General features: G+C 36.1%; 1 protein-coding gene and 1 pseudogene across 6 annotated transcripts in view; both read left to right on the top strand.

The window, feature by feature from the left end:
* Positions 1–25,095, top strand: part of ADGRB3 (adhesion G protein-coupled receptor B3) — an 854,624-nt gene that overhangs the window by 482,370 nt on the left and 347,159 nt on the right. For all 6 annotated transcript variants that reach the window (XM_070073912.1, XM_070073911.1, XM_002714525.5 and 3 more), the window contains one exon: positions 12,697–12,740. In XM_070073912.1, the coding sequence (XP_069930013.1) occupies positions 12,697–12,740 (44 nt within the window). The remainder of the gene's footprint in view (positions 1–12,696; positions 12,741–25,095) is intronic.
* On the top strand, positions 1,519–1,690 carry LOC127493282 (U2 spliceosomal RNA; annotated as a pseudogene).

The following is a 25,095-nucleotide window of genomic DNA, read 5'->3' as shown; positions in this document are numbered from 1 at the left end:
CCGGGACTTGAACCAGCGCACATATGTGATGTCAACATCACAGGCAGCAGCTTTACCCACTATGCCACAATGCTGGCCCACCAGCTGGCAGCTTAACTACAACATCAAACACCTGGCCCAATTATCTTAGTATTTATTACCAGTCAAATGAACATATGTTCTGTAAACTTATACTATTTTATTTCCATTAAAGCAATAATAAAAAGCCTTTGTTGAAAAATAACAGTCTTAGCTAAAATATGAATAAAACACAGATCATGAAAATTAATATTGAAATTGACAAGAATAAACTAAAACTGGGGCTGGTATTGTGGCACAGCAAGTAATGCAGCCGCCTGCAATGCCCATGTAGGCACTGGTTGGTGTCTTGGCTATTCTACATCCAGTCCAACTCCCTGCTGATGGCCTGGGAAATTTAGCAAAAGATGGTTCAACTGCTTGGGCCCCTACCAAATAAATGGGAGGCCCGGGTGAAGCTCCTGGCTCCTAGCTACAGCCTGGCTCAGCCATGGCCATGCAACCACTTGGGGTGTGTGTCCATAGATGGAAGATCACCCTGTCTCTGAAATTTTCAAATAAGTAAATATTTTTTAAAAAGCTATAATTTCATTATATATATATATATATATATATATGTATGTGTGTGTGTGTGTATGTCTGCTATTACCTTGACATAGAAATATTTTAGGTATGGCATATCCCTAATATGAAATCTGTCTCCTTTTTCTGCTGCACTAGGATGAAAATTAAAAGCTATATTTAGTCAAGGGAAAAGCCTGATAATATTTTCTAAATGAAATGTTTTCTTTTAGAAAGCATTTTACAAAAAGCATTTAAAGTATGTTAAATATAATAAGGCCCATGGGAACTGATAGGAATAGGTAATAGAATGTAGAACCTTGCAATCAAAATTGTATTTAGCAAAGTCAATTGAAAATTTAAGCAGCTCCTAGCTCATTAGTGAGTAATATACTATTTTAATCACTTTTTTTCAGGCTGATGGCTTCATTTTCATGATCCATACAGTCAAGAGTTTGTGGTACTTACTGTTTGGACATAGTCATTATTTGGGTTTAAGGAATAACAAATTTGCTTTTTCAGGAAATGAATTTTGTTTTTCAAAATTACTTATAGTCTCTTTAAAGTGACATTTATATTTATCAAACTGTTAGATGCTATAATGCATAAGGAGAGCTAGTAATTTTACTGAAAATATTGTTGAAAACTAAGTTAAATTGAGTATGAGTGTATGTGCAAAACACACACACATATAACATATATACGCACACACACACATATACACAAACACATACCTCTTATTAGAATTTCTTGGGTCTGACAGTTTGGAGCCTAGAATGACTTTTCATGGTGGATGGCATCTCCATTTTATAGAAGAGTTAGAAGAATTTTAAAAATGCATCTTAGTTATCTCGTGTTCTATCAACTTTGCAAGCCTCAATGCATTATTTTTCCAAATAAAAAGTCTTCATGTAGTTTCCATTTAGAGCGGAAAGATAGATTGCTTCTGCACCTTTTGGCTAAGATCAAGTGTAATATCTGTTCTTATCAGTAAAATAGAAATTAGAGTAGCCTTTACTCTAATCTTGCTTTTTATTTTTTAATTTCATCCCCTGGGTACCAACTCTAATGTAGGGAACTACTGCCATCTTTCAAGGTTGGTAAAAACCTATCAAGTGTATATGTAGTTCCGAAATTGGTCATATGTACAAAAGAGTCAATGAGAATTTCAGCTTCTGGATTTGTGTCTTTTCTTGCATACAAATAGATCAAGCTATGAAATTAAGACATTTGATTCATGAGTATGTACCATAACCTTTATAAATAATGTTGAGAAACATAATGGACTACTTTAATACATGACTATATGCTTGCTACCATTAGATAAGCATGAAAAACAATGCAAAGAAATTACAGCATTCATCAGTGGATATTTTCATGAATGCCGAGGGCTAATCAGCTAAAGAATTAAAAAGCATTTGGCAGAGCTATAAAATGTCCAGTCTATGCATCTATATTTGTCAGCAAGGAGTGTTTGTATCCATTTACTTTTAAAATTACTTTTCTACCTTAGCTTTTGTTCATTTGGAAGAGATTGTTGGTTTTTACTGCTTAGAGTTCTTGGAAATTTTTATGAGAGAGTCTAAAAATGGTAACTAGACACTTAGGCTAGGAGATTGATGATTCTGCCAATAGCTGAAATTGAGATAGAAATTGTTCTCCAGCTACAATTGTTTCTCAGTTATATCATAAATTCCTAAACTTGAGTAAGCATCTTTCTCACTTTTGAAATTCAGCTTGTTTTTATTCATAATATGTAATTGATATTCTTCAAGATTTTTAAATAAATGTGCTACTCTTGGGGAGCAAGGATCAGCAAACTTTTTCAGTAAAGAATCAGAAAGTAAATATTCTAAGATTGAGAGCTGCAATGGGTCCTGTCACATCCATTCAACTATGCTGTTACAATGTGAGAGCAACTGTAGGAAATATATAAAAAGATGGACGTGTCTATCCAAGAGTATTTTATTCACAAGAGTAAGTGGCAGGCCAGATTTGATGAGGGCTGTAGTAGTTTGTTAATTCCTATGTAGTAGGTAGAATAATGATCTCCCATAGTAATCCCCAGAAATTCTAAATATGCTATTACATATTACATGTATGAAAAAGGACTTTTATATGATCATACATCAATGGGGAACTCCTGTGTGCTGTAATTAAAGGTAAGGATTTTTGAGATGGGAAAATTTTCCTGGATTATCTGAGTAAGCCCAGTTTAATTATAAAAATCCCTTATGAGTGGAGGATCTTTCCTAAATGAGGTCAGAAAGATGTAATGTCAGGACTCAACCTGCATTACTGTCAAGAGGGCTGTAGGCTAAGGGAAGCGGGTGGCCTCAAAGCTGGAAATAATCCCTGGTTTGCAACCAGGAAAGAAATGGAGATCTTACTGCAAGGAGCTATAACTGGATTCATCGCCACATGCTCCAGAAAGGAGTTCAGTCTGGACAACACTTTAATTTCCACTGAGTGAGACTCACTCAGCTGAACTCACTAGACTCCTGCCCTATGAAAACTGTGAGAAAATGCATGTGCTTCTGTGTTTGTGGCAATTTGTTACAGCAGCTTTCGAAACCTAATACACTTTACATTAAAATATGGTAAATTCATTTTTAAATAATGATAACATATGTGTATATCAGTAGTGCTATTTTACATCAGATTCACTGCAATATTGTTAATGCGTTATTCAATGAAAATCAATTAGCAGTTCATTTTTTCTGGTAAATTTTAAAAATAAATTTATTTATTTATTTATTTATTTTTAAGTCAGAGTTAATATCTTACATTCACTGCTTGAATTCCTAGAAAGGGCTGGGCCAGGGCAAAGCCAGGAGCCAGAAACTTCATCTTTTTTTTCCCACGTGGGTGGCAGGGGCCCAAGTACTTGGGCCATCTTCTGCTGCTTTTCCTAGGCTGTTAGCAAGGAGCTGAATCAGAAGTGGAACCACTGGGACACGAACTGGCACACTTATAGGATGCTGGCACCTCAGGAGGCAGCTCTACCTGCTGTGCCACAATGCCAGACTCTTTCTGGTAATTATTAGAGTAGCACTGTAGGAACTTTATTGAAACAATCAGCAGACAGTGAGAATGGACATTGAAAAGTGCTGGATAATCAGGGAAATAGGAGAATGCCATGAAACAGAATTACCTAGGCAGCCTAAAGAAGGGCCTTATGGAACAAGGTGCTAACTGTCAAGGGAAACTCTAATATTTGAAGATTTGTTATGCTCTTGAAACAACTTAGAAAAGCTTCTCTACTGGCAGATAAAAGATTGAGCAGTGGAAATCACTCTTGCTCTTTTCTCTGCTACAGCTGGAAAATTATTATTAGGACATATTGTTATGTTCTCTCAGATATAAAGGGAAAATTCCCAAGCTATATGCTATATTTAAGGACTTGTTTATTAAGTTATTGGCCACTTCAACTTATTGAAATATTTGGATCGTTTTTACCCATAGAAGATCATTTATTTGCTGAGAGTTACACCCAGACTTTATGTAGCCATTGCTGAAATGATGCAATAATGTCTGGGTAAAATACTAGAAGATGTTAGGCAGTGGCTTTCTTTGAATAATATACAAACCAAAAAATTCCTAATGATGGTTCTACTTTTACTGCTTCCCAGCAGAAAAATAGAAGTAGTCATCAGGCAATAATGTACATTCAGATTAGTGCTATGTGTCAGAAATTAGAGAAGCAAGCTCATATCACATTTATAAAAACAGTGTCATTTGGTTAATATTGTCTACAAAATAACCATATCATAGAAAGTGAATTAAGTATGTTCCCTCTCCTTGTGTTCCTATTAAATAGCTGACAACTCCCTGAGAAGAGCTATGTGACACAGATGTGACTCATTCTGGTAAAACAATATTCTGCATTTCTTACTTCCTTGTGGGTTAGCTAAATCCAGCACTTCTTTTCCACGCTTGTGGTTTAACTGGTTCTCAATATGATGCTCTATACAATCCTTGTCAGAACATTTAAATATGTAACAACACATATTTGTGTTAAAGAGACTCTTTATACATTAGTTTTATGATAGCTACCCCCTCAAATACAAAATAAGAGTAATATAAAAAGTTGCTTCTTTCTTTTATCATTTAAAATACTAAAATATATTGAATAGAACTTACCATACTTCGAGAAAAGGTTTGGAGAAGCACATTCAGAAGACTTTTTCTTGGTATTTGGTTTTATACTATATTTTTTCATGTACTTCATCCACTTGGATGGAGTACTACACTTTCATTGACTGTGGAGCTCTGAGAGGGTTCCTTTCATTATTAGCTCTTAGAAACCCATCAGAGGTTTGACTGTGAAAACGTTTATGTCTCCTAATGCCGTTTTTCTCCTCCCACACATTTCTAAGAATGTTTTATGTCTCTTTTTTCAAGTAGTATCAGAATTATAAAGAGGATATGGATTTGTCTTTGCAGGTCAGGTCAATCACATTGGAAATGTTCCTAACGAATCCCTCAGATCCATTTATGCAATCATTTGTAATAACGATTACACTTTAGTGAGGAAAGAAAGGGTGGATAGGCTCAGCAAAATTTAGCTCACTTTATGTGTTGCTTTGCTGTCTAAAAATTGGAAAATAAAAGTGAGGTTGTGGAGTGTCAGTTGAACAACTTTTCTTCCATCCATACCAAGAAGTCAATGTCCAATTCACTGGATAATGTGACAGAAAGAATCATCCTGGGATATCTGACTCAGAGCAGTGGGAGTGAAAAAGTAGGACAAAGTCACTGCCCTTCTTCCTGACCTTGGCAGCTTTGCCTATTTGCTTGCTTTACCTCCACAGAGGAGGGGTTAATTATGCCTCAAGAGGAAAGTCACAGGAAAGTTGTAAGGTTTCCCAATTAGTAATTCAATATGGCACATGAGCACTAAACAATCAAAAGTTTAAACAAAAACAGAGTAAAGTAACCATAGTATTTCTTTTATTTAATTTTATTTTTATTAAAATGTTATTTATTTGAGGGGCAGTGAAAAACAGAGACAGAGAAACTCCCATCTGTTGGTTCACTCCCAAATGCCTATAATGCCAATGGTTGATTGGAGCTAGAGCCAGGAGCCACGTACAGAATGGGTGACAAGAATATAATTACTTGAGACGTCATTGCTACCTACCAGGGTCTACATTTTCAGGAAACTGGAATCAGCAGCCTGATCTGTGAATTGAACCAGGCTATCCAAGTGGGATACAAGTGTCTTAACCACTAGGCTAAATGCCCACACCTATAAGTTTATTTTTAATTGATAAATAATAATTGTCTATAATTATGGTTTACAGTATAATCTTTTTATTTTTAAAGCTTTTATTTAATGAATGCAAATTTCGTAGGTACACGTTTAGGAATATAGTGGTTCTTACCCCATACACACCCTCCCACCCTCATCTCCCCTCCCCCTTTCTGCTCCCTCTCCTATCCCATTCTTCATTAAGATTCATTTTTAATTAACTTTAAATACAGAAGACCAACTCTACACTAAGTAAAGATTTCAATAGTTTGCACCCACACCCTCACAGAGTATAAAGTATACAGTGTAATCTTTTGATATATGTTTGCAAAATAGAATGACTAAATCTAGTTGACTAATAAATCTATCACTTCAACAAGTTTCAGACAGTTGAATATAGTGATCTCTTGCAGAGAATGGAGACTATAATAAATAATAACACTGCTGGATTTCAGAATTACTGTAAGAGTAGAATTTAAATGTATCCACCATGTCATTTCTGTGCCTTCAGTAGTGATTCTCCAAATTTCATGTAAATATGGAAAGTGGGGTTGATAGAGGAAGTTATTAAAATGTAATTTCTTAGGTTTAGCTCCTGTCTCAAAATTCCTGGAGCTAAGGAATCTATTTTGATAAGTATTCATTGCACCTGGTTCTATAGTAAGTACAAAGAAAATGCTTTGAAAACATTAAGTAAGCAAGAGTGTGATTAAAATGACATATGAATTTAACTTAGAATTAAAATAACAAAGGAAAATTTAAATAAGCATGGTCACCATTTGCTTTTATTGCAACTTTCTTATCTTTTGTGTAACCAATTTCCTTCAGATCTCTGTTCACATATCATCTTATTAGTGAAATTTTTTCAATACACAAATTTGCAAACTGTCACCTTCCCCAGTCTTTCCTATTCACAGTGATTTGCTTTTCATTATAGCAAATGTGATGAGACTTCAAAAAGGTTTTGTAAATATTGGATTAAAAGATAATATTTCATTTGATGCAAAAATTTTGAAATCTGGGGCACATGTGTGGTCTAACCACTAAGATGCTGTTTCAGATGCCTGTACTCTACGTCAGAGTACCTGGATTCAATACCTGGCTCTTACTCTTACAATGTGCTTCCTGCTGATGTACGCAAAGAGGCAACAGATGATAGTTTGTATAACTGAACTGGGTCCTTGCAACCTATGGGGTAGACCTAGGTCGAGTTCCTGGCTCCCAGCTTAAGCCCAGCATAGCATTGGCCACTGCAGGCATTTGGGGAGTGAACCAGAGGATAGGAGTTTCTGTCTCTCTCTCTCTCTCACTCTCTCAAGTAAATAAATACAATTTAAAAATTTTATAATCCATGCATACTTTTACTCATGGTAAACATTTTCCATGAACTTTTTGAAGGCTCTCGTATTATATATTTACTTATTGACTTTTTTTTTTTTTTTGCCCCTTCCACCGTTTCTGAGGCAGAGATTTTCTTTGGTTCAGTCTTATATTACAGTGTCTACACTGTGGTTGTTTCCTAAATTATTTCTGCCTGAATGAGTAAAGGAATGGATGAACTTGTTTTGATCATCTTTCTCTTTTTTTCTGACTTACCTGTTTTATAAGAATAATTTACCATAGTTAAATGTAAGGTATTCCATAGAAAAATTATTCTGAAAATTTTCAAAAGAATAAAATGAATTTAATTATGTTATTGTCAAACCAGAGAGAGCTAGGGTTAGAAAAGTTGGGCAAATTATCTATTTTATTAATAAGAAAACAAAAACTATTCAAACAAAAAGACAATAGAATGCCACTTACATACTTATGTGGATAAAGTTGTTGATATAGTCTACTGTTAAATAAGTCAGTTTTGTTGATATTGAAATAAAGTAGAGAAGATTAAAAAATAGGAAATATACTTGAAAGTGTAAGTGAGAATTAAGAAATATGGGTCATGTAGTATTTTTTAAATGCTTAAAAATGAGTAGAAATGTTTAACTTATGTTCATCTATGCTCTTTTTAATACAGTCAAGGAGGCAGGTTTCTGGTGGTGTTGTGTCTGTGTGGGTTTCTTTTTCTTTTTTTTTTTAGTGTATTTTGGTTTTCTGCCAAAAATGCTTGTCAGGAATAGCATAATCTTCTCAAAAGTTTTCAAATATACACAGTTTTAATATTTTAAATGCCAATTATATTGACAGCTTGGCAAATTAATCTCTTTAGCCCATCTGTCTCACTTACCTGGCAAATTTTGTTTTCTTAGTTTAACATTTCTAGATCAACTCCTAGAGGTTAGTTCGCAGCTTGCTTATTTTCCTCTTGCTCTTGTCATTGCATTTTTCTTTCTACTGTTATTGGGCTCACAATTTCCTGTTATTGATTTCCTATAAATTTCTCATAACTGTTATAGCCACGTCCCTTTGAGAAAGCGATCTGAAAATTATAGCAAATAGCTTGTAAGTAGTTTCGCAGCAGAAACTTTTTTAGCCTTTTTAAAAATGTTTAGAATTCATTTATCACTGTCTTTTAAGTTATGTGTTTCATTTCACTTTCTTATCCTTTAAGTGACTAGTCTATCCAGGTTCTAAGACTCATCTACTTTATTTGTACAGATCGTTTTTCTAAACTTCAAATATTTAACTAACTTCAGCATGTAAACTTTCATATCCATGGAAAATGTATTATGAAAAAATTATGCATGAATTTCAAAAATTTTTGGATCAAACTAAAGTTATTCTGGGGATGACGTTGTGGCACAGTGAATTAAATCACTACTTGCTATGCCAGCATCTCATATTGGAGTGCCAATTCAAGTCCAGGATCATCCATTTCTGATGCATTTCTCTGCTAACATGCATGAGAAACCAGAGGATGATGACCTTACCACTCACGTGGGAGACCCTAATGGAGTTCCTGGCTCCTGCCTGGCCTGGCCCAAACGTGACTATTGTGGCCATTTGAAGAGTGAAACAGGACAAGGAAGATCTCTCTCTCTCTCTCTCTCTCTGTTTCACTATATCTCCCTGGTGTGTGTGAGTGTGTGTGCGTGCACAATTATATCCTTCTCTCTCTCTGTCATTTTCGCTTTCAAATAAATTAATTAATTAATCTTTAAAGTTGTCCTAATTCCAATTTTCCATGAACTTTTTGATGTTCCTTAATAGTGGTGATTGTATTAAAATAAATACTTACTTAGTAATATCTGTTGTATACTTCACACAATAGTGACATTTAATATTAAACACTGTATTTTGGAACCAATAATGATTTTCACATGGCTGGTGTCTTAATTCTCAGAATATGGTTAGACATTTAGCCTAGTGGTAAGATCCCAGTTAAGGTACCCATGTCCCTCATGAGATGGAGTTACCTGGGTTTGATTTTCATCTTGGCTCCTGATTCCAGCTTCTTGCTAATGTAAGCCTGGGAGGAAGTGGCAATGGCTCAAGTAATTGGTTCACTGCCACCCAAGTGGGAGACCTGGATTTTGTTCTCAGTTTCTGGCTTAAGCCTGATCCATCCCAGACCATTCCTGTCATTTGAAGAATAAACTAGCAAATGGGAGCTCTCTGTATCCTTCTCTGTATTTACCTCTCAAATAAGTGAAACATCTTTAAAAGATAAATTTTTGTAAGGACAGGAGGAGAAATGGTATAGTATCTATAGATAAGGAGGAGCTAAGGAGGCACATGATATAGTGTCTAAGAAGCAAGAGTGAAAGATGATCAAGTGTAAAACTGGGTGTTGACAAAAATATGGAATAATTAAAAAAGTGTTTCTTTTTTAATGTAATTTTTATTTATTTTTATAGAAAGCTTTTATTTAATAAATATAAATTTCATTAGTACAACTTTTGGATTAAAGCTGTTCTTCCCCCCATAGCTGCCCTCCTACCCCCAAACCATCCCACCTCCTCTTTATACTTTTGTTTGAGTGGAGATCAGTTTCTTTAACGGAATAAAAAGGAAATGAATATCCAAACAAGTTTATATTGTATTTCTTTTCTAATATTATTTTGTTTTGCCATAACATATTATGAACAATAATGATGAGGTAATAAGCGTTTAGACAGTATTGTGTATTAGTTTATATATAGACTTAAACTAATTAATATATTTCTAAAATCATTGAGCTATGTGTAAATGCTCTAATATCATCTACATATATGCTCCCATATACTTCATTGTCGTGTTCCAATGACAACTTGTTGCTTATAAAGTGCTTTGAGCTCTGTTGAATATAACGCTAAATAACTACAGAATAACCTCATAATGCAACATTTTAGCTATGCTGATGGCTTATCAGTTAAGTCATAAGCTGCATGAAAAAAAAAATTCCAGGTAAAACTAGAAAGGGCTGGCTGGCACCACGGCTCACTAGGCTAATCCTCCACCTTGCAGCGCCGGCACACTGGGTTCTAGTCCCAGTCGGGGCACCAGATTCTGTCCCGGTTGCCCCTCTTCCAGGCCAGCTCTCTGCTGTAGCCTGGGAAGGCAGTGGAGGATGGCCCAAGTGCTTGGGCCCTGCACCCCATGGGAGACCAGGATAAGTACCTGTCTCCTGGCTTTGGATCAGCGCGGTGCGCCGGCCGCAGTGCGCTGGCCGCGGCGGCCATTGGAGGGTGAACCAACGGCAAAGGAAGACCTTTCTCTCTGTCTCTCTCTCTCACTGTCCACTCTAACTGTCAAAAAACAAAACAAAACAAAACAAAACAAAAAAAAAACAACAACAACTAGATAGAGCTTCATAATTTAGAGGAAGACACATACCCTTTTATATCCCTCGAACATCCAGATCCAAGACTTTTATAAGAAACATATAAGAACCTTCTTCTTCCATAAAACTCTACTAAATGTCATTTTCCCCTTACTTGGTAAATTCTGACTAGTGACATTGATACGAACATTTCTCTTGTGTTGTTAGATAAAAATTCCATATGTGCATTCCTTATCTACTACTGTGTGACTAGGACTCTTTTATTTTCAGGGAAGGATGTTTTTATTTTCTAGGAGTCTATTCTAGAAATAGTAACATTTGACAAAATAGATACTTTGAATATGTGGTTTGAGGAGAATGGTTATGATCCCTTAATATTGGCGGTAGTCAAATTTCCCAGTGAAACTGAATGATAAATTAAATTTCGGTAGATTTCTTAAATTCTGGAATAGTGAGTTTAATTTTTATTTCTACAAAATTCTAGAATGTAAACAGCAAACAGCACTTTATAAGGGCACCATTCACAAAAAGCCTGCTTATATTTGTGAACATGTTGTTATGCCAGACCCACTCTAGTACTTGTCAGATTATTGACAAAATTGAAGCTTGAGATTTGTCACAGCTTTCTGGCACTAAGGGAGTGTCTCAACTTGTGGAAAAGAGCCAGTGGCCTGTTTTAGAGCTATATCTTTGAACTGTGTTCATTTATTTATTGTCTTTTATCAATGACTTGGTTGGATAAGAACGCAGATGACCCTTTTTGTTTCTTGATCCTGCAATGATGCAAAGCTTGGAAGAAATAGTGAATGTGTGGGATGCCAAAATCATGACTTAAAAAGAACTCAAAAGACTGCAATACATGAGTCATGCCTGTCAAGCTCAAGAAGAGTCTACCAAAATATCTGTTAGCATCTTAGTTTGCATTGTTGGAATTATAGCATCTAAATTGTAGAGACGGTAGTTCCACCCTGCTCTTCACAGAGCAAATGGGTATTTCCCTACTCTATGAGTATATGCACCAAGAAATGAATGATGTGGAGGATAAGAGAACTTGAAGACTACAGAATATGTTTAATGGTTAAGTGAAGATTCTACAGGGATATAATAGAATCTGTATATATCTAAAGATACTAGTTAAGGGAAAAATTACTAAGTTGTTTCAAATGGCAAAATAAGGCCCAGTGAATGTGAACAGGCAGACAGCAAGAAGAAGCTTTACATTATTAGGACTCTTTAAATAAAAAAAATATATACTTGGGAAAACAGATCAAAACTTCCAGGAAGAATTCTGTGCAAAATGTTGTAAATAGCTAAATATGGGTTTGGTAACAATATTAAATATGTTGCAAGTTAAGTTCTGACTCTAATTGTTAGTCATTTTTAAAGCATTATATTGAAAAAAATCTGAAGTCACATCTAGTTTTAGTGAAAAAAAAAGCATTAGATCAACTAAAAAATATACTTGGGATAATTGTATGGAAATTTCATGTGTCATCCTAAATGTCTTGGTTAATACTCAATACTTCATGATTGAACTGAATGAAAATCTAGCACTTCTTTCTCAAAGTTTCACTAGAAGTAATGCTATCCAAACATGATCTGTCAGTGAATAAAGTACTGAAAATCAAAAAACTCTGCAGAAGTGGACAGTTTAATATACCACCTCTTGCCTCCAGGAAGCACCGGCTGGAGGGTGAAGAGGAAGTGGTGGTGGTAATTGTACATGTGTCTAATATGATATGCTTCATTGTAATTTAAATTTTGACTACTTAAAATTTGACTATTTTTAAGGAAAGTAGCACAGCAATTAAAATTTTAGAGAAACAGATATGCAACTGAAACACTCAAAATATGGAATTACACTGTATGATAGCTTTGCTTTCAAATTCTCACAAAAGTAAATGTAGGTTGTAATACTAAGACTAAATATATTATTGCTTTCACAGAGTGTCACAAAATGTGTTATTAAGTCTACAAGAAAGGAAATGTACATTTCTTAAGAAAAACAAACTGAGGTGAAAGCTTTAAAGAATCCTACTGCAAGAAGAAACCTACCATTCTGTTTGAATCTCACATAAAAAGTTTATGTGAGATTAACTTAAAAGTTAAGTTTTTTGTATGTATTCACGATCTATTTATTGAAACTTTCTCTGCTTTTTTTTAGGGTACCTTGAATCCCTATTGTGTATTGTGGGATGACTCAAAAACGTAAGTGACAGATGTTTTCTTATATTACTTTGTGCTGAATATTCAAAGCACATTAAATTATTTCAGCCACTTGTTAGTTAACAGGAATATAATCCAGTGAGATGTGAGTTACACTTAGAAAGCATTCTCCATTTTGGATCTACAGGAGAGTGTGATGAATGTATTTGTGTGCAGTGATGACATCAGGTTACTTCTTGAGATAGGATTGCATTATCTAATGCTTAAGTCACATTGCAATGTGAATTCCAAGAGGATTTTTTAAAAGCTCTGATATTTTAGAATTATAGAACCTCAAATTTATTTTCAGTGTCTTCACCAGTAATTTGGCTTAGTATTGAAAAATGATGTAGCAATCTCTGCGATCATACAGCCAATACATTACTTGCGTGACCTTGAATTTACTACAGATTAGTACAATATTTCTATTTTTCTTCCACTTAGTTTTATTATGAATAGATTAACATTTAATTTTTTCCTGCACCGCGGCTCACTAGACTGATCCTCCACCTGCGGCACCGGCACCCTGGGTTCTAGTCCTGGTTGGGGCGCCGGATTCTGTCCTGGTTGCTTCTCTTCCAGTCCAGCCCTCTGCTGTGGCCAGGGAGTGCAGTGGAGGATGGCCCAAGTGCTTGGGCCCTGCACCCACATGGGAGACCAGGAAGAAGCACCTGGCTTCTGGCTTCGGATCGGCATGCCAGCTGTAGCAGCCATCTGGGGGGGTTAACCAATGGAAGGAAGACCTTTCTCTCTGTCTCTCTCTCTCACTGTCTAACTCTGCCTGTCAAAAAAAATTTAATTTTTATATATTTTATGATTTCAGGCAAAAGAATATAATTTCACAAAAAAGGATGAGTAATTCTTTTGTGTATTTCTGTTTGTACAAGTAGTTGCAATATATCTGATCAAAATCATTTTCATATCATGGATAATTCTGTGAGATTTAAATATCTCAAATAGCAGAAAAAATTAACAGTTAAGTCTTACTCTCCTATACTTTAAGTAGTTATATAGATTATAAACTATGTTTGTGCTTTTTTTTTTTTTATGGCAGAGAGCAGAGGTTCAAAGCTAATAGCACATGTGTGCTGTCAGAGCATGATATTGTAGTGTTCTATGTATTCAAAGATTCTCTCAATGTTCTTCAACCCAAATGTGACCAGTATTTCAAGTTTTGTGCTGTTACTTATCCCTTAACAGAGAGTCTAGGAGAGAAATATTATTAGAATTTTTGGAAAAGGAGCAAAACCCCCTAGCAATTTTCTCAGTCCAAGGGAATTAATTTAATTGAAACAACAAAAATGTCTTTATGTGGGTGAGAAATCAATAATATTAAGCATATCTTTCACTTCTACTTTCTGATATTCTAAGGAGTCTTTTCTCCTGGTACCTTAGGAGAATCCCAGCTTTCCCGAGTGATAAATGGTCAAATGCCCTTGTTGATAAAGTTTTTTCTTTATTCTTTATTTATTTGAAAGAGAGAGTAGGAAGGGGAAGAGAAAAGGAGAGAGCAGGACACAGGAGACAGTGACCTTCCATCTGCCAGTTTACTGCAAATGGCCACAGTGGCTGGGAGTGGGCAGACCAACCCAGAAGCCAAGCATTCCATCCAAGAATCCCACATTGGTAGCAGGGGCCCAAGCACTTGGGACATCATCCTCTGCCTTCCCTGGTGCATTTCGAGGGAGCTGGATTGAAATGGAGCAGCTGACACTCAAAACTGGTGCTCTGATGTGGAAAATCAAAAACCATAAAATCTCTGTAGGCTTTCCTCTCTACACAAATAGCTGTAGAAGACTTTGGTTGTATATTCTGAGGTGCTATTTAGTGTTGTTTAGTGTGTTTTATAGCCAAAGAAAGAATAAATACTGTAAAGTTCCAACTTAATTATCAACTTATACTATCTTAAACTCCTTATTATAGCTACTTGCATATCTCGGTGAATAAAAGCCAATTTTGATTTAGTTTCATCATCATTTTACTGGGGAGGATGGATTTTTGTGTTGACCCAAACAAAGGAAAGTGTTATTTACTCCAAAAGTCCTTTATGACTATTAAAGGGACACTACAAAAAGAAACATTCCCCTATTTTATACCTCCTTTGGTTTCCTTTCACAGACAGTGTAAAGTGTTGGATTTTATTTACAAAGCCATTGGCATTTGAGGTCAGCATTAACCTTAGGAATCAATCACACTCCACTTTCCCCAACATTTGCTGATAATGTGACTCTGATCCATCACAAAGAACATGTGTAGCTTTACAAAATTCAACTTTTAAGGTGTCCTTGAAAACACTATTGAGAGAGAGAGGATATGAGTTTAGTTGCTTTTCAAAGCAGATAATCTCAAGAGATCAGTATATTTCATGTTTCCTTGATGTACCTGAAAAGCAATCAAAAGACTTTACACTGTGAAGGTACTTGTGTCCTATTACACTTTTTACCAGAATGTTTTATCATCAAACAATGTTTTTCTGCGTCAATTTTAGAACAATGAAGGTTAAGACAACTTTATTTTCTTTCTCCACATCTGTTCTATTTTAATTATGTTCACATATACAATAATTTTATTGATATGAATATTTTAACTTTTAGTATAGGTCTTCTAAGAACAGTTAATAGTTAAGAGGTAGTGCTACTTTTTTTTTGTATCCCGAGAAAGTTTGACTTAAGTGACACTACAGCAATGAAGTTGAAACAAGAAATGTTTTAATATTGATGGGTCAAGTTGCTATCCTTTTCATTTCTTAATTTTTATTTACCTATTTGAGATAGAAATATATACAGGAATACAGGCAGAGTTCTTGTTCATTGATTCATTGCATAAATGCCCATAATGCCTACCCCCTGGGCCAAAGCCAGGAGCCAATAATTCAATTCATGTATCCCATGTGGGTGACAGGAACCCAATTTCTTGAGCCCTCACCACTGCCTATCAGGGTTTGGGAAACAGAAGCCAGAGCCAGGAATTCAACCAACTCTGATATGGGATAGCAGCATCCCAAGTAGTCTTAACTGCTAGACTAAATGCTTATCTTCCTTTTAAATTTTTTAGCATTAATTATAATTTCAAAAGGCAAAGAATGAATATCTCTTACATGCAAAATATTAAAACATATTGTTATGCTAAACATTGACCATCACTACTCTTGGTCTTCATACCTGCCCACATCTCGAAGGCCACATTTTTGTAATTGTTAGCAACCTTAATTTCAAAGTCAACATATATCTTGGACTTTTTTGTGTTTTGTTACCTGTATTTCATGCCTTTGACCTACTGCCTTGTATAGATACTGTGTATGTATATGTATACACACACACACACACACAATTTATATATGTCTCACAATTTATCTAATACTGTCTGTATTGATGATTGTTGATGTGATTTCTATTTTGTTTTATTCTATACCCTGTGCTGGGTATACCTCCTTATACATTCTTCCTTGAGGATGTCTCTGGCTTATTCCAAAGTGTTACCTTCTTGCTCCTTTGTGTCACCTCATTTTATATTCTTCACAGCATACTTTCCTACTGTTATTATTTATTTTGGTTTGTTTGTTTTTGCCTATCTCCCTCACCAGAAAATTGGCACCATAATAAAGATGCTTTATCTTATCACTGCACTTTTGATGCCTGCTATACATTCACTTGGTATGCATTCATCAAATTTGTTTTTTGTAAGAATAAATGCAGGTTTCTTATGTGCTCTTCTTGTTTAAGAAGTATTACCATTTTGGTTTTATCTTATTGGTTTATAAATATTTCAGTAGTTTTCAGATATAATATTAGAAGTTTGAAGGTAGAATGCCCCAGCTTGTTACAGTTCTAAGCTCCATTATAAATAACTAATTTCATTTCTAAGGGTACTCTATTATCTGATAATCTGAAACAAAGCCACTTTATTTTACTCTCGTTAGACCCAACAGTTTTAGGCAATTTAAAATAATATTTTGATCTTGCTTTAGCTCACTAATTACCAGGATGCCGAAAGTGCTTTATAAATTGATCCATAAAGAAAATTAAAGAGCAGTTTCCTCACTTCAGAATAGGGTTATTTTAGATAAGAGAAATATTTGTTTTTACATTTTTCTTTTAAAAAATAGCCTACAAAATTATCATTTAAATAATTGACAGATAATTTTCACATTTTTTGCGCTACCATAATCGTAGTTTTTGAATGTTAGACCATGTGTGTTGACTGCATAACCCAGAAACCTTATTTTTGTTCCTTTTAAATCATCCTGTAGTTTTTCTCTGTGGATTTTGTAGTGCAATCCATCTGATGTTGTCATACTTGTGAAGGATTAACGTTTTTTTCAGAAAATGTTTCAAAGGTTTAATTGCCTATGCTTCCATTGCAATTATTAGTAACTATTGCTTGACTGTTGCTAAACTATTTTATTAATCTATTTGTGATTTATTTACCTATCTTGTAGGTAACCAAAACTTTATAACCCTGAAATTTCCCACATTGCTATATTTCAAATTGATATATTGATTGACGTGATAATAGTTTGTCTCACAGTTAAGTAATTGAAGTGATTCATCTCCTTTGCTTGTGTTATCCTTATTTCTTTACAACCAGAACAACATCATCCTCTCCTTTTGTTATTCATATTGGAATCATCATTTCATTTAACTTATAATCTAACTCCTAGAAAATATAAAATAAACACCTCTATGTCATTGCATTAGTGCAAATAGCTTATCATTTCTTTTCTCGCTGGGTGATTTTGACAAACCTATGCATTAGGGCAACACAGTCATATACCCTAAGAAAGATCTGCTACATCTTAGAGGTTCAAATCAACTATACAAACCATTATCATTATTGGATGGTTAACCTTTCCTCTCAAGGGAATAATCAAATGGTAAAGCCTATCTATCTATCTATCTATCTATCTATCTATCTAGTTTCATTCAAATGGAGCTAGGCCGGGAGCAAACTAATATAAAGTGAGATTAATTTTCTTGCAATTATATTAAAGAAGAAAAAAAAAACAAGAGAGTCTTATTGGGAGCCTAATTTGTACAATAGTTACTAGAAAAAATAGACCAAGAATAACTAACCTTATAAAACAGTGATTTCATGGCCTTTGAGGGAAATATCGAAGTATACTTGCAGTTATCTGACTGAATCATTTCCTTGAGTAGCAATGAAAAAAGAAACTACATTGCAAATATTCAATATACTAATAGGCATGATTCTAGTAGATTACTGTTTCTAGAATTTCCTGGTAAATCATTGATTAGAGAGGGTTTAAAAAAAAGAAAAAAAACTAATTTCAAGAACTTCTGATCCTTTTTTATTGCACAAATTGATGAGTTTAAAACTTGTTTATTTTTTCTGATTTTTTAAAATTTTATTTAATAAATATAAATTCCCAAAGTACAACTTTTGGATTATAGCAGCCTTTCCCCCGATAACCACCCTCCCACCAGCAACCATCCCATCTCCAACTCCTTCTCCCATCCCATTCACATCAAGATTAATTTTCAATTATCTTTATATACAGAAGATCAATTTAGTATATGCTAAGTAAAGATTTCAACAGTTTGCACCCAACAGAAACACAAAGTATAAAGTACTATTTAAGTACTAGTTATACCGTTAAATCACATAGCACAACACATTCAGGACAGAGATCCTACACGAGGAGGACTCCTGTTGTTGATTTAACAATTGACACTCTTATTTATGGTGTCAGTAATCACCCGAGGCTCTTGTCGTGAGTTGCCAAAGCTGTGGAAGCCTCTTGAGTTGCCAACTCAGATCTTATTTAGACAAGGCCATAGTCAAAGTGGAAATTCTCTCCTCCCTTCAGAGAAAGGTACCTCCTTCTTTGATGGCCCATTCTCTCTGCTGGGATCTCACTCACAGATATCTTTCATTTAGATCTTTATTTTTTTGCCAGAGTGTCTTGGCTTTCCATGTCTGAAATACTTTCATGGGCTTTTTAGCTGAATCTGAATGCCTTAAGGGCTGATTCTGAGGCCATAGTGCTGTTTAGAACATCTGCCCTTCTATGAATCTGCTGTGTATCCCGCTTTCCATGTTGGATCATTCTCTCCTTTTTAATTCTAACAGTTAGTATTAGCAGACACTAGTCTTGTTTAAGTGATCACTTTGACTCTTAATCCTATCATTATGTTCAATTATGAACTGAAACTGATTACTTTGACTAGTGAGATGGCATTGGTACATGGCAGCTTGATGGGATTGAATTGGAATCCCCTAGCATGTTTCTAACTCTACCATTAGGGGTAAGTCCGAGTGAGCGTGTGCTGAACTGTACATCTCCTCCCTCTCTTATTCCCACTCTTATATTTAACAGGGATCACTTTTAGATGAAATTTAAACACCTAAGAATAATTGTGTGTTAATTAAAAGTTCAACCAATGATATTAAGTAGAACAAAAAAATACTAAAAGGAATAAAGTATTAAGTTGTTCCTGTACAGTCAGGACAAGGGCTGATCAAGTCATTGTTTCTCATAGTGTCCATTTCACTTCAACAAGTTTCCTTTTAGGTTTACAGTTATTTGTCACTAATTAAGGAGAACATATGATATTTGTCTCTTTGGCGCTGGCTCTTTGCTTTTTTTCTTTTTTTTCTTTTTTTGACAGGCAGAGTGGACAGTGAGAGAGAGAGACAGAGAGAAAGGTCTTCCTTTACCGTTGGTTCACCCTCCAATGGCCACCTTGGCCGGCGCGCTGCGGTTGGTGCACTGCGCTGATCTGAAGCTGGAAGCCAGGTGCTTCTCCTGGTCTCCAATGGGGTGCAGGGCCCAAGGACTTGGGCCATCTTCCACTGCACTTCCGGGCCACAGCAGAGAGCTGGCCTGGAAGAGGGGCAACTGGGACAGAATCTGGCACCCCTACCAGGACTAGAACCTGGTGTGCTGGCGCTGCAAGGCGGAGCATTAGCCTATTGAGCCGCAGCACCAGTGGGACTGGCTCTTTTCACTCAGCATGATGTGTTCCAGATTCCTCCATTTTGTTGCAAATGACCAGATTTCATTGTTTTTTACTGCTGTATAGTATTCTATAGAGTACATATCCCGTAATTTCTTTATCCAGTCTTCTGTTGATGGGCATTTAGGTTGAATCCATGTCTTAGCTATTGTGAATTGAACTGCCATAAACATTGAGATGCAGAAAGCTCTTTTATTTGCCAATTTCATTTCCTTTGGGTAAATTCCAAGGAGTGGGATGGCTGGGTCGAATGGTAGGGTTATATTCAGGTTTCTGAGGAATCTCCAGACTGACTTCCACAGTGGCTTGACCAGTTTGCATTCCCACCAACAGTGGGTTAGCATCCCTTTTTCCCCACATCCTCTCCAACATCTGTTGTTGGTAGATTTCTGTATGTAAGCTATTCTAACCAGGGTGAGGTGAAACCTCATTGTGGTTTTGATTTGCATTTCCCTGATTGCTAGTGATTCTGAACATTTTTTCATGTGTCTGTTGTCCATTTGGATTTCCTCTTTTTGAAAAATATCTGTTGAATTCCTTGGCCCATCTCATAAGTGGGTTCTTTGTTTTGTTGTTGTGGAGTTTCTTAATCTCAGATTCTGGTTATTAATCCTTTATCTGTTGCACAGTTTGCAAATATTTTTCCCATTCTGTCAGTTTCCCCTTCACTCTCCTGACTGTTTCTTTTGCAGTACAGAAACTTCTCAATTTGATGCAATCCCAATATTTAATTTTGCCTTTGACTGCCTATGCCTCCGGGGTGTTTTCCAAGAAGTCTTTGCCTGTCCCTATATCTTGCAGGGTCTCTGATTTTCTCTAATAATTTGATGGTGTCAGGTTATAGATTTAGATCTTTAATCCATGTTGAGTGACTTTTTGTGTATGGTGTAAGGTAGGAGTCTTGCTTCATGCTTCTGCACGTGGAAATCCAGTTTTCCCAGTACCATTTGTTGAATAGACTTTCCTTGCTCCAGGAATTGGTTTTAGATCCTTGATCAAATATAAGTTGGCTGTAGATGTTTGTATTTATTTCTTGTGTTTCTATTCTGTTCCATTGGTCAATTCATCTGATTCTGTACCAGTACCACACTGTTTTGATTACAACTTCCCTGTAGTATGTCCTGAAATCTTGTATTGTGATGCTTCCAGCTTTGTTTTTATTGTACAAGATGGCTTTAGCTATTTGAGGTCTCCTGTGCCTCCACATGAATTTCAGCATCATTTTTCCACATCTGAGAAGAAAGTCTTTGGTATTTTCATTGGTATTGCATTGAATCTATAAATTGCTTTTGGGAGAATGGCATTTTGATTATATTGACTCTACCAATCCATGAGCATTGATAGAACATTTTTCTATCTAATTCTAAAAATGATAGAACATTTTTACATTTTTTGGTATCCTCTTCTATTTCTTTCTTTTAAGATTGTTTTTGTAGCAATTGTGAAGTGGATTGATCTCAGCAGTTCTTTCTCAGCCGAGGAACTGCCTGTATTTTTAAGGCTGTTGATTTTTTTGTTTGTTTGTTTGGACAGGCAACGTGGACAGTGAGAGAGACAGAGAGAAAGGTCTTCCTTTTTCCGTTGGTTCACCCTCAAATGGCTGCTATGGCTGGCATGCTGCAGCTGGCGTACCACGCTGATCCAAAGCCAGGTGTCAGGGGCTTCTCCTGGTCTCCCATGCAGGTGCAGGACCCAAGGACTTGGGCCATCCTCCACTGCACTCCCTGGCCACAGCAGAGAGCTGGACAGGAAGAGGAGTGACCGGGACAGAATCTGGCACCCCGACTGGGAGTAGAACCCGGTGTGCCGGTGCCGCAGGTGGAGGATTAGCCTATTGAGTCTCGGCGCCAGCCTAAGGCTGTTGATTTTTGTGCACTGATTTTATATCATGCTACTTTTCCACACTCTTCTATGAGTTTTAACAGTCTCTCGTTGGAGTCATTTGGATCCCCTAAAGAAAGAATCATATCATTTGTAATGAGGGATAGTTTGACTTCTTCCTTTCCAATTTGTATCCCTTTGATTTCTTTTTCTTACCTAATGGCTCTGGCTAAAACTTCCAGTACTATATTGAATAGCAATGGTGAGAGTGGACATCCCTGTCAGATATCAAATCTCTGTGGAAATACTTCCAGTTTTTCCCATTCAATAAAATACTGGCCATGGGTTTTTCATTAATTGCTTTGATTGTATTGAGGAATGTTCCTTCTATATCCAATTTGCTTAGAATTTTCATCATGAAAGGGTGTTGTATTTTATCAAATACTTTCTCTGCATCTATTGAGATAATCATATAGTTTTTCTTCTGCAATTTGTTAATGTGGTGTATCACATTGATTGATTTGCAAATGTTGAACCATCCCTGCATACCAGGGATAAATCCCACCTGGTCTGGGTGGATGATCTTTCTGATGTGTTGTTGCATTCTTTTGGCCAGGATTTTATTGAGGGTTTTTGCATCTCTGTTCATCAGGGATATTGGTCTGTAATTCTCTTTGAATGCTACATTTTTTTCAGGTTTAGGAATTAGGGTGATGCTGGCTTCATAGAAAGAATTTGGGAGGATTCCCTCTGTTTTCGATTTTTCTGAATGGTTTGAGAATTGGAGTTAGTTCTTCTTTAAATGTCTGGTAGAATTCAGCAGTGAATTCATCTGGTCCTGGGCTTTTCTTTGTTGGGAGGGCCTTTATTACTGTTTCAATTTCTGTCTCAGTTATTCTGTTTAGGTTTTCTATGTCTTCCTGGTTCAATTTGTGTAGGTTGCATGTGTCCAGGAATCTATCCATTTCTGATAGATTTCCCTGTTTGCTGGCATACAACTCTTTGGAGTAATTTCTAATGACTCATTTTATTTTTGGGGTGTCTGTTGTTAAATTCCCTTTTTCATCTCTGATTTTATTGATTTGGGTCTTTTCTTTTTTTAGTTAGTTGGGCCAATGGGGTGTCAATATTGTTTATTTTTTCAAAAAACCAGCCCTTTTTTTGCTGATCTTTTGTAATTTTTTTGATTCAATTCTGTTGATTTCTTCTCTAATTTTAATTATTTCTCTTCTCCTACTAGTTTTGGGTCTGGTTTGCTGAAGTTTTTCTAGATCCTTGAGATGCGTTGAAAGCTCATTTATTTGGTGCCTTTCCAATTTCTTGATGTAGGAACCTATCGGAATAAACTTTCCTCTCAACACTGCTTTTGCTGTATCCCTTAAGTTTTGATATGTTGTGTTGTTATCCTCATTTCCTTCCAAAAAGTTTTTGATTTCTTCTTTGACCCATTGTTCATTCAGGAGCATGTTGTTCAGTCTCCATGTGTTTGCATGTGCTCTAGGGCTTCTTGAGTTGGTCATTTCCAGCTTCAATCCACTGTGGTCTGAGAAGATGCATGGTATGATTCTTTTTCTTTCTTTCTTTCTTTCTTTTTTTTTTTTTGACAGGCAGTGTGGACAGTGAGAGAGAGAGAGACAGAGAGAAAAGTCTTCCTTTTGCCTTTGGTTCACCCTCCAAAGGCCACTGCAGCCGGTGCACTGCGGCCGGCGCACCGCACTGATCTGAAGCCAGGTGCCAAGGGCTTCTCCTGGTCTCCCATGGGGTGCAGGGCCCAAGGACTTGGGCCATCTTCCACTGCACTTCCGGGCCACAGCAGAGAGCTGGCCTGGAAGAGGGGCAACCGGGACAGAATCCGGCGCCCTGACCGGGACTAGAACCAGGTGTGCTGGTGCTGCAGGCGGAGGATTAGCCTATTGAGCCATGGCACTGGATGATATGATTTTAATTCTTTTGAATTTGCTGAGACTTGCTTTATGGCCTTGTAAAAGGTCAATTCTAGATTAGTTTCCATGTACATCTGAGAAGAATGTGGATTCTTTATGTTTAGGATGAAAAGTTCTGTAGATATCTGTTGGATCCTTTTGGGCGATAGTGTCAATTAAATGTTCTGTTTCCTTGTTGATCTTCTGTCTGGTTGATCTGTCTATTGCTGAAAGTGGAGTATTCAATTCCCCCAATACTATTGTATTGGAGTCTTAGTTTCCCTTGAATTCCTAACATATCATTTAAACAAACCAGTAATTAGGTGCATATATGTTTATAATAGTTACATATTCCTGTTGAATTGATCCCTTAATCATTATATAGTGCCCCTCTTTGTCTCTCTTTTTTTTTCTGAACTCTAAATTTATTTTATTTTATTTTTTTAAACTTTTATTTAATGAATATAAATTTCCAAAGTACGGCTATGGATTACAATGGCTTCCCCCCCATAACGTCCCTCCCACCCGCAACCCTCCCGTTTCCCACTCCCTCTCCCCTTCCATTCACATCAAGATTCATTTTCGATTCTCTTTATATACAGAAGATCAGTTTAGCATACATTAAGTAAATATTTCAACAGTTTGCTCCCACACAGAAACATAAAGTGAAAAATACTGTTTGAGTACTTTGTCTCTCTTAACAGATTTTGTGTTAAAGTTTATTTTGTCTGATATTAAGATGGCTATGCCAGCTCTTTTTTGGTTTCTTTGGCATGGAATATCTTTTTCCAACCTTTTTCCAACCTTGCACTTTCAGTCTGCATGCACCTTTGTTGGAAAGATGTGTTTCTTCTAAGCAGCAAATAGATGGGTTTTGTTCCTTAATCCATTCAGCCAGTCTGTGTCATTTAACTGGACAGTTCAGGCCATTAACATTCAATGAAACTATTGATAAGAAGTGACTTTGCCCTGGCATTTTCCCAAAGAAATTTCTAATATATGCTTTGAACTTCCTGTGATCTTTTGCTGGGAGGTTTTCTTCCTTTACCTTCTTTCATATTAATGGCCGTGTTTCTATGTGTAACACATTTTTAAGCATCTTTTGCAGGGCTGGATGTGTGGCGACAAATTCTTTCAATTTCTGTTTGCTATGAAAGGTCTTTATTTCACCTTCATTCACAAATGAGAGTTTTGCAGAATATAATATTCTGGGCTGGCAGTTTTTTTCTCTTGGTACTTGGGCTATATTTCACCATTCTCTCCTAGCCTGTAGAGTTTCTGATGAGAAGTCTGATGTGAGTCTGATTGGAGTTCCTCTGAGAGTAATCTGACATTTCTCTCTTACACATTTTAGAATCTTTTCTTTATGTTTCACTTTGGTAAGTTTGATTACAATGTGTCTTGGTGCGGATCTCTTTTGTTCATGTTTAATGGGGGTTCTATGAGCTTCCTGTACTAGGATGTCTCTATCCTTCTCCAAACCCGGGAAGTTCTCTGCAAGTATCTCACTTTCTAATCCTTTCTTTCCATGCCATCAGGAACTCCTAAAACCCAAATGTTGGGTTTTTTAATAGTATCCTGTAGATTCCCAACTATATTTTTTATATTTCTAATTTCATTTTCTTTTCTTTGGTTTGA

Source organism: Oryctolagus cuniculus, chromosome 5 (genome assembly GCF_964237555.1).
Source record: "Oryctolagus cuniculus chromosome 5, mOryCun1.1, whole genome shotgun sequence".
In the NCBI taxonomy this organism is placed as follows: domain Eukaryota; kingdom Metazoa; phylum Chordata; class Mammalia; order Lagomorpha; family Leporidae; genus Oryctolagus; species Oryctolagus cuniculus.
The sequence above is the reverse complement of the archived record's forward strand: the minus strand, read 5'-3'. Positions and strand labels throughout refer to the sequence as shown.